The 15,385-nt window shown below is 45.7% G+C and overlaps 1 protein-coding gene across 2 annotated transcripts; it reads left to right on the plus strand.

Annotated features, from left to right (window-relative positions):
- The first annotated feature begins 6,140 nt into the window (after positions 1 to 6,140).
- Positions 6,141 to 11,012, plus strand: LOC123453186 (solute carrier family 40 member 2, chloroplastic). 2 transcript variants are annotated; one of them, XM_045129960.1, is made up of 15 exons: positions 6,141 to 6,525; positions 7,073 to 7,283; positions 7,365 to 7,428; positions 7,750 to 7,874; positions 7,946 to 8,035; positions 8,160 to 8,339; positions 8,544 to 8,618; positions 8,807 to 8,908; positions 8,998 to 9,106; positions 9,327 to 9,473; positions 9,549 to 9,655; positions 9,758 to 9,871; positions 9,967 to 10,271; positions 10,360 to 10,385; positions 10,539 to 11,012. In XM_045129960.1, exons 1-15 carry the CDS (start codon positions 6,401 to 6,403, stop codon positions 10,685 to 10,687), a joined length of 1,929 nt encoding a protein of 642 aa, XP_044985895.1. In that variant the 5' UTR covers positions 6,141 to 6,400; the 3' UTR covers positions 10,688 to 11,012. The 2 variants fall into 2 exon arrangements, with proteins under 2 accessions (XP_044985895.1, XP_044985896.1); XM_045129961.1 differs by lacking the exon at positions 10,360 to 10,385.
- Positions 11,013 to 15,385: the final 4,373 nt, after the last annotated feature.

Here is a 15,385-nt window from a genome sequence, read left to right on the forward strand (position 1 = left end):
AAACGAAACCCACAACTCGAAGAGAATTACAAGGATACGAAATCATGCATATAAGAGATCAGAGGAAACTCAAATAAAACTCATAGATAATCTGATCATAAATCCACAATTCATCGGATCTCGACAAACACACTGCAAAAGAGGATTACATCGGATAGATATCCATGAAGATCATGGAGAACTTTGTATTGAAGATCTAAGAGAGAGAAGAAGCCATCTAGCTACTAGCTATGGACCCGAAGGTATCTGGTGAACTACTCACGCATCATTGGAGAGGCAATGGTGTTGATGAAGAAGCCCTCTGTGTCCGAATCCCCCTCCGGCAGGGCACCAGAACGGTCCCCAGATGGGATCTTGCGGAGGCAGAAGCTTGCGGCGGCGGAAAAGTATTTTCGTGGCTCTCTCTCTCTCGTGGTTTCTGATTTTTAGGGAATTTATAGGCAGAAGAAGTAGGGCAAAGGAGCCACGGGGGGCCCACAAGCCTGCTAGGCGCGGCCCCCCAGGCCGCAGCTAGGGGGCTTGTGGCCTCCCCCGGACCCTTTGCCTTGGTTCTCAAGCTCCCTGCGTATCTTCTTTTCCATAAAAAAAATCTTTCCGGAGGTTTTATTCCGTTTGGACTCCGTTTAATATTCTCCTCTGAAAAGGTCAAAAACACGGAAAAAATCAGGAACTGGCACTTGGCACTGAGTTAATAGGTTAGTCCCAAAAAATATATAGAATGCATAGAAAACATCCAAGGTTGACAAGATAATAGCATGGAACCATAAAAAATTATAGATACGTTGGAGACGTATCAGGCCCGGCGTAGCTGTGGCCTCGGTTGGCAATGTGGTCATAGAGGGGCAACAGAAGGGGGCAGGATTTGGCCGTGGCTGGCCTCCCTAGGCTCGGGTTCTCACTGTAGGGCGTCCAGAACGCAGCTTTGGCATGCCATGGCATGCTAGCGCGCTCTGGCGCGTCCCGACCATGTCTGGGGGAGTCTGGGGGTGGAGTAGATGCTCTGTGGATTCTTGGGGCCGAGGGGAATCAAGCTGGTCAAAAAGAGGAGTGGTAAACAGGTGCTCTCAGCATTGATTCAGGTGGTAAATTGGGGATTTTGGCTCTCTCTCATTGAACTGGTGCTGGATCTCTCGGCTGCAGCTGTGGGGAGGCACATGCAACGTGTGACACAGTTTGGAGTGGAGGGAGTAAGTGTTAGGGGTGCTAGTTGCTGGTTTTCCAAACTGGCAGAAGGCGTTTGATGCTGGTTTGGGGGAGTTAACCTCCTCCAAAAGCATTGAGAGTTAACGGGATTTGATGATGGACAAATTTAGGAGGCTTTACCAAATTTGAGCTCAATTGAGCAAGTTTGACAATGTAAACTTGGAAATACCCAAAAATAGGCAGATTTGCAATCTTGTGGGCAAATGTGATCAGATCAACTCCCACAAATGTAATTCTTCGCATGCCCTCCAGATTTGGGGTTTTGAACACTCCTGCAAAGTTTGATACCAATTGGAGAAACTTGGCAATGTAGAGTTGTTCCAACTTGGTTTTGGACAGAAAGGTTTTCTGGATTATTTGGTGAACCAAACCACCTTGGATGGGGGTGAAACTTGGCATGATCATCACATATAGCATGTGGGACATGCGAGAATTTTCTTGGAATTTATTGAGAATATTTCCTTTGGAAATATTTCAAAAGACCAAAACAGACAAAAATGGTCTTCAAGGGTTTAGTCCAATATTTTGAACATGACAAGAGGTTGAAACTCTTACGTATGGACAATACATGTCCTTAGGGTCTTCCTAAATTTTATCAGATTTTTCTAAGGCAGGAAAAGAATTCACCATGAAATACCATTTCTGGCCTTAGAAAAGGGCATATAAGTAAAATGGAAAAATAACTTTAAAAATAATTATTTTATGGTTTTGGGGAGCTATATTAATATTAGAATCAGAATACAATCTTTGGGTAAAAGCACTCCCCTTTAGTTAGGGATAATTCCCAAAGCAGGGGTTTGAAGCTACAAAAATAAATAAAAAGGATTTTTGTAGAAATAATATTTTATAAAAAATTGTTCTTAGTGATCTACTCACAAGCACACATACAAGCAATGAAAATCAAGACACTTATAACACTTACTTAATTATTTTTTAATTTATTCCAAATTTTAAAAAGAAAACAATAGCGGCAAAGTGGTGCAAAAAGAGGGTGTGACATTGGGTTTCTCCACGAGTGTCCAAACTTCATTCGTCTCGAAGTTGTGTAGCTCTTCATGCATGGCATTCACCCAATCCAAGTCGGGCATGATCTCCATTGTCACCGACACCACACCATGATCTCCATCATTATGCTGCCATCAAGGTTGTCGCGCCATCTATGCTTGTACTACTATTGCTACTGATTTAGCGATAAAGTAAATGATCGGTAAACGCTAAAAAATTAAAGACAACCCTATGGCTCCTATCGGTTGCCGTAGCATCGGCATGCAAGTCGATATTAACTATTACAACATGATCATCCCATACATCAAATATATCACATCATGTCATTGGCCATATCATATCACAACATAGCCTGCAAAAACAAGTAGACATCCTCTAATTTGTTGTTGCATGTTTTATGTGGCTACTATGGGTATCTAGCAAGAACACTCCTTACCTATGCAAAAACCACAATGGTGATATGCAAGTTGCTATTTAATCTTCTACAAGTACCGCGTGTGTTGAATCTGATTCAACTAAAGTAGGAGAGACAGACACCCATCAGCCATCTTTATGTAACAAGTTACATGTCTATCGGTGGAACCGGCTCGTACGCGGACGAGTAAGGTTGGTCCGGGCCGCTTCATCCCACAATACTGTTGAATCAAGAAAAGACTAAGGAGGGCAGCAGTCTGAATATCAACGCCCACAAAATCCTTTGTGTTCTACTCGAGATGTCATCTACGCATAGACCTAGCTCAGGATGCCACTGTTGGGGAACGTTGCATGGGAAACAAAAAATTTCCTACGCACATACAAGATCTATCCATGATGATAGCAATCTACGAGAGGAGAGATCAGATCCACATACCCTTGTAGACCGCTAAGCAGGAAGCGTTAAGAAACGCGGTTGATGTAGTCGAACATCTTCGCGATCCAAATCGCAAGCCATCCCGCGACCCAATCACGATCTAGCGCCGAACGGAAGACACCTCCGTGTTCAGCACACGTACACATCAATGACGATCTCTGCCTTCTTGATCCAGCAAGATGGAGCAGAGAGGTAGATGAATTCTCCAACAACACGACAACATGGTGGCGGTGTTGGTGGAGCTGATCTGGCAAGGCTTCGTCGTGCACTACCAAATCAAACTATAGGTGGACGAACTAGTGGAGGGAGAGAGAGCTGCGCCGTGGCTTGGGGTCGGCTGCCTCTCTCCTCTCCACTATATATATATATATATATATATAGGAGGGAGGCAAGAGGTGGCGCCCTAGGGAAAATCTCTAGGGTTGGCCGGCGGCGCACAAGAGGAGGAGTCCTCCTCCTCCAATTCGGTTTGGTGGAGGCATTAGGAGGACTCCTCCTCCTAGTCAGTTCCTCCCCACCTCCTTAATTCGGGCGCATAGGCCCATGGGGCTAGCCTCCCATCCCACCAGGGGCTGGCGCGCCACCTCTTGGGCCTATGTGGCCCTCCGGGGTGGGTGGCCCCTCCTGGTTAACACCCGGAGCCCATTCGTCACTCCCGGTACTTTATCGGTAGTACCTGAAACCTTTCCGGAACCCATATACCTCTTTCCTATGTATCAATCTTCGTCTTTGGATCACTCTAGAACTCCTCGCGACGTCCGGGATCTCATCCGGGATTGTGAACAACCTTCGGTTACCAACATAATTCAACTATACCGAAACGTCACCGAACCTTAAGTGTGCACACCCTGCGGGTTCGAGAACTATGCAGACATGACCGAGACACTCTCCGGTCAATAACGAACAGCGGGACCTGGATGCCCATATTGGCTCCTACATATTCTACGAAGATCTTTATCGGTTGAACCTTGATGTTGAGGATTCAGTTAATCCCGTATGTTGTCCCCTTTGTCCATCGGTATGTTACTTGCCCGAGATTTGATCGTTGGTATCTCCATACCTAGTCCAGTCTCGTTACCAGCAAGTCTCTTTACTCGTTCCGTAATACAAGATCATGTGACGAACTCTTTAGTCACATTGCTTTCAAGCTCATTGTGATGTTGTATTACCGAGTGGGCCCTAGAGATACCTCTCTGTCATACAGAGTGACAAATCCCATTCTCGATTCATGCCAACCCAACAGACACCTTTGGAGATACCTGTAGAGCACCTTTATAGTCACCCAGTTACATTGTGACGTTTGATACACATAAGGCATTCCTCCAGTGTCTGGGAGTTGCATGATCTCATGGTCATAGGAACAGATACTCGACATGCAAAAAACAATATCAATAAACTGACATGATCATATGCTATGTTCATAGTTTGGGTCTTGTCCATCACATCATTCTTCTGATGATGTGATGCCGTTATCAAAGGACAACTCTTGTCTATGACCACGAAACCTTGACCATCTTTGACCAACAAGCTAGTCCATTAGAGGCTTACTAGAGACAGTGTGTTGCCTATGTATCCACACATGTATTTTGAGTTTCCAATCAATACAATTCTAGCATGGATATTAAACGATTATCTTGAACAAAGAAATATAATAATAACTATTTTGTTACTACCTCTAGGGCATATTTCCAACAACAAGGACATGGACAAAATATACAAGATGCCCTTCCATAAATTTTGGTTTAGCGATTGCTAAGGCACGGTGTCCTCGCACGTTCGCAGTCAGATCGTCAAAGTCCACTCCACCAAAAATAATAGTCACCATCTCATCGAAAGACGGGGCACCTTCACCTCTATCATCTTGCCTCTCCAATAGCCAATAACTTTTATGCGTCATGCAAAGTTGGTTCTCTCGGATACTCTCCTCCAAACACCTACACCATGGTGAGGGCAAACCTCAAAGTAGATTTGAGGCATGTGCTCTCCCTCATCCGGACCATGTCACCAACGACGTGTAAGGAAGTACCAAATGCAAGAATCCTCAGAGCAGTCGTGCATTTCTGCTTAGCAGAGAATGAAAGTTCTGTGCAGCAATCCCTCGTGAGCTTTAAGTAGTCATCGTGTGCCTCCACTCCCTTCATAACTCGCAAAAACAATGGTTTGCACATACATAGACGACGACGAAACCATGTACCATCCGGGGTAGTTGGGTTTGGAGCAAAGTAGTCCTTGTACAACATCCATGCTCCAGAGACCCTATCCCGATTAATAACTCTTCTCCCTTTTACCGAGCATTTGAAGTTGAGAATGTGCTCCACCTCCCGTCCATTTCCTGTTGGATGTTCATGAGCATGACCATTTCGACTTCATCGTATGAATTCGATAAATCAAATGCCTCATTTTGAACCATTTCATCAATCTCCGTCGGTCCATACTGTTTGTTCGATGAACCGGAATCCATCGTTCTGCCTATGGGAAAATCACCAAAAAACTAGTCGGACAATGTGCCGAACACAAAGAGGGCAAGGTGCGATTTGAGAGTTGGCACACGTAGCACGGTGGCGTCCGAGCCGACGACAATGTCCGCGACGACGAGCATGGATGGGAGGAATGTTGCGCCGGTGCTGGCGGCACTGAGGCTAATAACGACAGCAAAGTTAGGAGACATCCGACGCGGAGGAGGCAGAAGAAAGGAGAGGAACAAATGAAATCGGATAGGTCACGGGAGGGAATTTGATGCATTTTTTGTTGGGTCAGGCTCTCAGGTCCTACGCCGCCCGATTGTCGCACACCCATTCTAAATTTAAGTTGGGTATATAAATGATATGGCTAGTCCAGTTATTTAAGGCTAATTTAAGACATTTTTGTATCACTTTTTTTCGGGTGTTCGTTCAATTGTTCGAAGGTGGTTTGATGTTTTAAGCACCGGATAGACGGAGGGAGGAAAATAAATTTGGCGTCTCAAAATAGTGACATGCGGCTGCCTTCCCGGTCACAAAGAACCTCATTTGAAAACAAACATCAGAGGCAATAGAAAAATCCTCACCCGTTCCATTAAAAACCGGACGGCGATTATGCCTCCGGTTATCCCCTCCCACATCCTCTTCCCGTTCTCTCCCAGCTGCCTCAGTTGCCAACTTGGCGCTCCCTTCTCTCTCTTCTTCTTCTCCCTCCTCCTCCGCCCCTTCTTCCACCTCAACCTCATCAGGATAAGGTAGCCAGGGGTAAGGCACGCTTCCAGAAGCTCCTGCCGGGCCCAATCCCGCCGCCGGCGCCCGGTCCTTGAGAGGCTGCATGCATGAGTAGTCGCGCCGCCGCCGCCGCAGCAGCAGCAGAGGAGCCATGGGGATGGTTACCGCTGCCGCCCTTCTCGCCTCATCGCCGCAGACGCCGCTCGTCCGCGGGTATCTCACCGGCCTGCCGAGGCTGCGCCTGAGGCCCTCCTCCCCCTGCGTCAGCGCGCTCAGGTGACTGCTTGCTGGCCGCTTTGCGTTTGAAATTGTTTAATGTGCTCTGGAGGGTTGATAAGCTTGGTTTTATGTACGCTTGACGCGAATTACACGCGGAAGTTTAGCATGAAAATATTTAGCCGGGGAACGGATTGAAAGGATGCAGATGTTTCCTACTTTGGATTATTGGTTTGTTATGGCATTCTCGATGTTCAAGAGATAAGTTCAAGTCAGGGCAGATTTAGGCTTCTCCGAAAGCTTGGTATAGGAACTAGCAAATGCAGGTGGCGTTGGCACTTCACCTATGGGCTAATCTATTATTTAGTAAATGACAACAACGGAGTTTGTAAGGAAGAGTGTACATTGTTAATGTGATGAGTATTTTCTTGTCAGTATGTTTTTGCTTGAGCATGCGTGCTGATTCATATGTTATATTTCAGATCATCCACAACTGAATTGGCAAAAAATTAATAGGTTGATGTATGCCAAGCTAGTGGATTGACGTTGCTTTTGTTCTTGAGTTGCAGTGTTTCAATTTTCAACTAACATGTTAGTATTTTTCCAGGTCAAACAATTTTGTTCAAAGGTGTTACATAGCAAATGTTGAGGTTGATGTTAGCAATGTAAATAAGGAAGAGTCGGCTTTCGATGATCATCCATCATTACCGCCAGGCTGCTCTATTCCAGTTGTCAATATCCTAGGAGATGTTCTAGATTCTAGTCCTTTTCCACCACATGATAGTACTCAGCACCATGCTGATTTTGAGGAGCTGCCGGTATGGATTTTCTTTCCTCCACCATGGTCTTCGTCAAATAGTTTTGTTTTGCCTTCTTCTGACAGTCTGTTCAAAATTCAGGTCTTATCTGAAGGAGAGCAACAAACATTGGCCGCCACTCCAGCTCACCCTGCTGGACTATATGGTAAAGGCATTTTCATGGCACCACAGTTGGATTATCTTTATATACTGTTTACACTTTACGCGCTAAGCCATGCAGTTAATAGTTAACAATGTTGTTGAAATATGGGTTCATTAACCAAAGTATCGGCTATTGTAATATTTGATAATTTGCAGATAATTAATGTTTTCAGTTTTCAACTCCTAGCATGTGACAAGCAGGCATACCTACCCCTAGTGATTTTTTAAAATCTTTTTAGAAAATAAATAAAAATAACTGATGGGCAAGCCTCCCGACAATCCATATATCATGGAACTTAATACCCCTTTAACATCATGTATGCAGCTCTCTATGCTAGCTACTTGTTTGGTAACCTTGTGGAACAACTCTGGAATTTTGCTTGGCCTGCTGCCCTGGCAATTCTTCATCCAAGCCTATTGCCTGTGGCTATTGTTGGTTTCTTCGGAAAGGTACCCATCGCTGTGCTAAATTCAAGAGATGTTAGTAGAATCAACCATCTAAATTATTTTATGATTTCCAGCTCTCAGTATTTCTTGGGGCTCCTATAGTTGGCAAACTTATGGATCATTTCCCACGAATACCCATGTACACAGGATTGAATGCTGTCCAGGTACTTGCTTTATTTTCTCTGCTTTCTTATATTATGGGCGAAGAAAATAGATTGCTCTAGATTATAATTTTATGCACAATATAAAATACTTTATGCCAGTTTTCTTCTCAACCCGACTATGCAGGTGGCCACTCAGTTAGTATCAGCTGCAATGGTCATATATGCTCTCAAAAACGCGGGCCGTACTTCTACATCAGATTTGCTTCTCAGGCCTTGGTTCATTGTGCTAGTGATAGCCGGAGCCGTTGAAAGGCTTGCAGGATTGGCCCTGGGAGTTTCCATGGAGAGGGACTGGGTTGTGCTGGTATGGTTGCTAATCCACATTTTGTTTTGTGGATTCTTTCCTATTCTTTTCAATGAAATGCATTCCATTCCTAAAATAGCAAGTGTTAGCGATTTAGCAACAGAAAACTTGTCATTGTAAGAAACACTTATGAATTAAAAATAGCATGTTTTCTTGTTGGTTTTGTCCAACTGTCTGCCTCACTGTTCTTCTTTCTCTATGAAGTTAGCAGGAACAAACAGGCCTGTTGCATTAGCTCAAGCTAATGCCATGCTTAATCGACTTGATCTTCTTTGTGAGGTGAGATACTCCTAAGTCACGATATAGAGCTTGCATCTTTTTGAATTTATGAAGACTTAGGAAGATGACAAGATTGTCTGTTTGGTGGATCTTGTTGTCTTATTATTCTGTACTTTAATCACAGCATGCAATCTATTTCGAGTGGAAATTATAGTTGCATAACATGCATAACCATTTTGGTGTCGCAGACCGTTGGTGCTTCAGTTTTTGGCCTTCTGCTCACCAAATACGACATAGTAACCTGTTTGAAGGTTTCCTCTGCGCTAATGATATGCAGTTTTCCCATTCTGGTATACCACATATATCTTTAAACTGAATCTTGAATAACCAGATTTAGCATACATTAGCATACTCACAAGATGCTGTATGGTCTTTTTAGGTTATGTTGGGTCAATTAATTAACAGCGTCTCTTGTCATGCGCTTGATTCCTCGAGAACCCCCAGTGACGAATCTATTTGTGCTGATCTATTGGATGTCCGCAAGATAGGTGAGGAAGTTTTTCTTAGAGAATGTGCAAAACCTTTCCCCATGTTACCGTCCAGGCACAAAGTGTTTTTTCATCCATTTAAAGGAAAAACTAACACTAAATGTAGCAACACATAACAATGCCTAATCTCACAGTGGATTGTCCCAGTGAGGAACTTAGATCAAATTAGTTATTTAAGTTCAGTTAATGTGGATGGTCTGATATTCTCTCTACCATTCAGTTCAAAATGGCTTAAGTTCTATCAAGCATGGCTGGAATGAGTATAAGCAGCAGACAGTTCTACCTGCAAGTGTAGCTACCGTGTTTCTGAATTTCAACGTAGCACTTGCTCCTGGCGCGATAATGACTGCATTGTTGATGCATCGGGGTATGTTTCACTTTCCCAGCTCAAATTTACCAATTTCAGAGAAATGTCTACAAATTAGTAATGGCTGTTTAACAGGTATTAGTCCATCTATCGTCGGTGCTTTTAGTGGATTGTGTTCTGTTATGGGTCTTGTTGCAACATTCATCTCCTCAAGCCTGGTGAAAAGAGTTGGAATTCTAAAGGTTGGATCTATACTTTTCTTTCTATATCTACACTATTTGTCACAATTGATGCGAACTTACCTCAATTTATTTTGGTGCAAACTGTTATGTTATAAATACCAGGCGGGAGCAGCTGGATTGATATTTCAAGCTTCACTCTTGTCAATTGCTCTCACAGTGTATTGGGCTGGATCCATGTCACAGAGAACACCTCTGCTCATTTTCCTCGCTTCCATTGTGAGAACAAGACCTTAGCTACAAATTACCCTTCGATTAAGATTTTGCCGAATACAATAGACTAAACATTGTGGCGGTTTCCTGTTAATTTTCAGGCATTATCTCGGCTGGGGCACATGTCTTATGATGTTGTGGGGACACAGATCATCCAAACAGGAGTTCCTGCTTCAAAAGCAAACCTTATTGGAGGAATGGAGGTTTCAATTGCAAGCCTTGCAGAGTTGGTCATGCTTGCGATGGCTATAGTTGCAAACGATGTTTCTCATTTCGGCTTCCTAGCGATCCTGTCTGTATCATCCGTTGCTGGGGCAGCGTGGATGTTCTGTCGGTGGTTGGGAAATCCAACGGATGAACAGAGGGAACTCTTCATTTTCGATCCTCACTTCCAACTTCAAGCAACGTAAGTTCTAATTTGTTCCATTAGCCCATTACTTCATGAAGAACATACCAGTGCCCAAACGCATCTGACTGCCATGCTAGAGTTTCAGCTGGAATTGTAAGCATGATCATCAAGGTAAAAAGAATGTGTTATGTAGACACGAACATCAAATCGGCACGCAAACAAATGTTTATGATTCAACTGTCCAGGTGGCAGCTGAACATCCCAACAGAACTGCTACTACTTACAAATGAGACTTACATACAGCATCCCCATCTTATCTTGCAGATAAAAGTGGGAGCAGAGCAGTGGCCGACTGGCCATGGCTTGCTGCCGTTTGTGCTTGTGGAGTCAACACACTAGTAGAGCGAACTGCTGCACACTTGGAAACGACAGTTTCATACAGCATATCCCCATCTCTCTTGTCTTGCAGATAGAAGATGAAGCACGCATGCTTTGACTTGGAATCGAAACGACAGTTGAGTTCTGCAAGATCTGAAGATGTTGTACAGAGTTGCTGTTACATCTTTGACTGAATACAGCACACACTTAGGAATTAGACACAGAGACACCCATTTGTTCGTTGTAGTCCGAGGCTCCGAGCCACCCAGCAGAACTCAACTTGTAAATCTCATTTTCTTTTCTTCCCCTATCTGCTGTATAGACCTATTACCAGTTTCATCGTTGCCTGTTCTTGCTGAGGTAGATCGAACACGTGACTGTCGCTAGTTGTAACAAAATCAGTAAGATTTCGTTCTTGGATCTGATGCCTCACTGCAGCTGCTCCCTCCGAGAAATTTAATGCTTCGGTCCGATTCTGAGTGGCTGTGCTTGACAGAACGTGATGTATCCTGCCCCTTCCGCTGCCGCCGCCAGCACCCTCTCCTACCTCGCAGCCTCCAGGCAAAGCCTGGCTGATGTCGGTAGCGGCGAGGTGTTTTGCCTTCTCGTGCACGGCCTCCGTCATGGGGCGGCGTGGCTGGACCGGGACACCGCGATGGCGAGCGTCACGGTGGTGTGTGACGGATCCCCACAGCGGTGGTGTTCGGGATCGGCGACGCACGGCGGGCTTCGAGATGACGGATCATGCAGGTGAGGGGTGGGGACGGATTGGGATCCATCCTGATTTGGCGCCCGTCTTCAGCCGGGGCGTGTGCAGTGGGCAGCGCGGGCCGATGTCCTTCGCTGTGTCGGCTATGGCGTTGGCATGATGGAGGCAGTGGTGTGGTGGCGGTCCTAGGCTCTTCTCGCATCACGACAGAGATCTGCCCAAAAATATCTGGATTAGAGAGAATCCGGTCATGCACGTCCATATCAGCCTACGAGGCTTCATGAGGGTGCGATGCAAAGCTGTGTTGTTTGTTCACATCCATGAGGCATGTCGGTATCTCAATTTTCATGACGTAGACATCATTGGAAAAAGTCATGATGACTGAAATTGGAGGACCGTGCGATAGCTTCACCAACCATGGTAGTAAAAAATTACTACCGTGCCTACCACCGCTGAGGTTGTGGTTGCGCAAAAAGTCCGAAGGAGTGGTAGTAAAAAACTACTACCACCCAGAGGGCGGTACTACCGCTGTACCTGCGGTACTACCACTCGCACGAGCGGTACTACCGCTGGACCTTTGCACAGACAGGGAGAAAAAGCTCGAGCTCCATTTAAGCGAGGGAAAGGTGATGCAAAAAATTGTGTACGTGTTGATTCTATCCTAACCGTTCCGAAGCGGACCCCCTATTAATAGTACGACTTTCCTACGACTCAAATCCACCAAAGAGAAACGTAGAAAGCAACAGTCTTTGAAAGACTCTGAGGGGCACCGAATCGTCTTGTGCCTGGTAATGAATTATCTGAAATGCTCAATGCACATGATTAGTATGCACATGCATTGTCATCAATCACCAAAACCACTTAAGGATAAATATGCCCTAACAATCTTCCCCTTTTTGGTGGATTGATGACGATACATGATTTGCACAAAAGGATATAAAACATAACATATGCAAACCCAAAATCTATAAACTAGAGATAGGCTCCCCTGGATGTGTGCATACTTAGAGAAAAGCCATGGACTGCAAAGCACACAACCTGGGAATAGACTCCCCCTAGATTTTATAGACGAGGCATTCCTTGCAACAAACTGATTAATCACGAAGCATGGAAGCAAGGCATAGCATGTGAGCATGAAGATAAGGGCACAAAATAAATAGACTCACAAGGTACTAACATACTGGATAATAATGAGACAATAAAGAGAGAGAGAAGTGATAGCATATGTCTCACACCATATGATAGGGAAAGTCTTCAGGTCTCTGACACAAAATAAAAACCAATCAAAGCAACAACGAAGGTTCGACGAACAAAGAGACATGGAAAATGGAAGTACTCGCAAATCCTACACTCTCTCCCCCTTTGGTATCGGGACACCAAAAAGGCAGGAGGACACCTATGACACAGGTGATAGCTCGAAATGCATAGGTATCAGCCATCGGACTCCTCATCCGAATCCTCATCAGTCTCCTCAGCAGACTGCTCATCAGAGTCAGCCCACTGAAGATTCTTCTTTTCCATCCAAGCAGCTTCAGGAGTAATGTCTTGCTTAGACACACTCGACATGTGTACGTCGAGCTTCCTCAGAATTAGCTTGTCGCACTGACGGCTCTCCTTCCGAGCAACATGAGTCGTATACTGCCTCTTGGCCTGCATGCAAAACAAAGTCTTCATCCGGTCCTTGAGCTTCTTGGCCCAAGATGGCTCGGCAGAGGAAGGCACATGTGTCTCTGGAATGCCCTCATCCTCAACCGCATCCTCATCCTCATCAGTATCCATGGTGGCAGCAACAGGTGTAGTGGTAGTGTTGGCCCACTTGTTCTTCTGACGCAGCTTAATAGGCTCATGGCGGATCTAGCCGGGAGCATGAAACTCTATCCCTGGAAAGGCCACCGACCACCGCTCCCGTATCAAGTAAAACAAATAAGGTCCATAGATGGGAACCTTATGGTGAAATAATGCCTACTAAAGCTCACTCCACATGACATGAGACACATCAAGCGGTCCAGGAGCACGAGCCCGCCCTTTCTCACACATGAGAAGCATATCCACCAGATAGGAGTGCTCCTGGTCCTTGTTGCCAACTCGAGGAAAGAGAGTCTTGCGAAAGATGCGGTGCATGACGCCAAGGAACGGGTTCAGCACATGACAGGTCTCACCAGATGGGGACACCTTCTCAATAAAGTAGGGCAACAACTTTTACTTAGGTGTAGCCGAGGGCTTTGCGTGCAGGCGCAAACCAACTGGATGCTCAAGCCCCTCATCGCGAATGTGCAGAAGATCCATGAACTCCTTCTAGGTTGCTGACAGCCTCTCCCCATTGGTCATCCAAGTCATAGTGCGCTCCACATCAGTGCGGAAGTGGACCGTAACAAAGAACTGAGCCACAATCTCAAGATCAAAGTCAAGGTGAAACGAGATGAGCTCCTCGATCCCAAGCTGCTCCACCATGTCCAGAGGTTCACAAAAGTAGGTCGGGTCCCTCTTGAGCTGATCCATGTCAATCCACTGAATCCGTACATAGATACTCTTCTTGGTCTTGATCACATATTAATAAATGAGAGCCTGTTGCTTGGACCAGAACAGTTCACATCCCTGGAGATGAACCCTATCGTTGACATAGGGGTTGCGCTTCTGGCGAATTAGAAACTCAGCTTGCGGCATACCATCCCAACTGACAGTGTTCTCCTTGTTCTTGTGTGCGGGCCTCTTGAAGTTGCGCTTCGGAGCCTTGGATCCTTCGGGTGCCTCTTGATTGCGAAGGCGCTTGGAACCGGTATTCCGAGAAGGGTTCGAGCGCCTGGAGCTGGAACTGGAGCCACCACCTATGACACATAACGCAAGCACAAGAATACGACAAAAGAAGTCAATGCAAAGACCAAAGCAAACCAGAAAAACCCAGAGAAATGAGAATTAGTAGGACAAAACATGTGAATTCAGGGTCCAGCGGTAGTACCCGAGCAGTAAAATTTTACTACTGCACTGACCGCGATAGTATCGCTCGAGGGTGCGGTAGTACCGTAGTGCAGGCGGTAGTAAAAAAATACCACCGCGCTGACCACGGTAGTACCGCTCCAGGGTGCGGTAGTATCGTAGTTCAAGCGGTAGAAAAAAATTACTACCGCACTGACCGTGGTAGTACCGCTCCAGGGTGCGGTAGTACCGTAGTGCAGGCGGTAGTAAAATTTTACTACCGCGCCCGTTACGGTAGTACCGCTCCTCGTCACGGGGCAAAAACTGCAAGATCTCACACTCCAAACTTCAGATCCGGTACTACCAAAGACCAAAAACTAACATGTTGTATCCTACTAAGTAGCAAATATACCACACAAGCACTCTCCAACCATCCGTTCATGTAAATATTGTGCCACAAAACAATGAAACCTAACTCATCTGCCCCCCAACCCTAGATCCAACAAAATGGAGACAAAGAGAAGAGAACTAGGGTCAATACCGGGTTCCATGGCACAAGCGAGAGGAGGGAGACGATCCCACCAAACGGAATGGGAGGGGAGTGGCCGAAGAAGGAGATCCGACGAGTCCTTCCGGTGCCGTTTCTTGAGAAGAGAGAGCGAGAGCGAGCGAGCGAGCGAGCGAGAGAGAGAGAGAGAGAGAGAGAGAGAGAGAGAGAGAGAGAGCCACGAGATGAATGAGTATGAACGGGTATGTGGGAGAAGAAACTACCCCCTGCCCTAATATAACTCCTCGCGGCCCCGGCGGCGCGGTAGTACAACGATCATTACGGTAGTACCGCTTGGCCAGCGGCAGTAAAAGTGTACTACCGCTCGCCGAGCGGTAGTACCGTTCATCCAGCAGCAGTAAAAATTTACTGCCGCTCCGGATGCGGTAGTACCGTGGCTATTCACGGTAGTACGACTCAGAAAAAATGGGTTGATCTTTGCAAGAAAATAGAGGAAAACACATGACAACCGCAAGCGAAGACAAACACAACAAATCACGACATGACCAACAAACACCGAGACGAATCTTCTGATGAAGAGAGTGCGGTGGCGAGAGCCACCTATGTTTGAGACATTTGGTATGACACCGCGAAGAATTATCCTTGGGTTCATGACCATGGATC

Source organism: Hordeum vulgare, chromosome 5H (assembly GCF_904849725.1).
Source record: "Hordeum vulgare subsp. vulgare chromosome 5H, MorexV3_pseudomolecules_assembly, whole genome shotgun sequence".
Lineage (NCBI taxonomy): Eukaryota > Viridiplantae > Streptophyta > Magnoliopsida > Poales > Poaceae > Hordeum > Hordeum vulgare.

Coding starts and splice junctions, on each gene's coding strand:
- LOC123453186 (XM_045129960.1), top strand. CDS start 6,401: ATGGGGATGGTTACCGCTGCCGCCCTTCTCGCCTCATCGCCGCAGACG. Junction 6,526..7,072: donor CCCTGCGTCAGCGCGCTCAG/GTGACTGCTTGC, acceptor GTATTTTTCCAG/GTCAAACAATTTTGTTCAAA. Junction 9,872..9,966: donor TCATTTTCCTCGCTTCCATT/GTGAGAACAAGA, acceptor GTTAATTTTCAG/GCATTATCTCGGCTGGGGCA.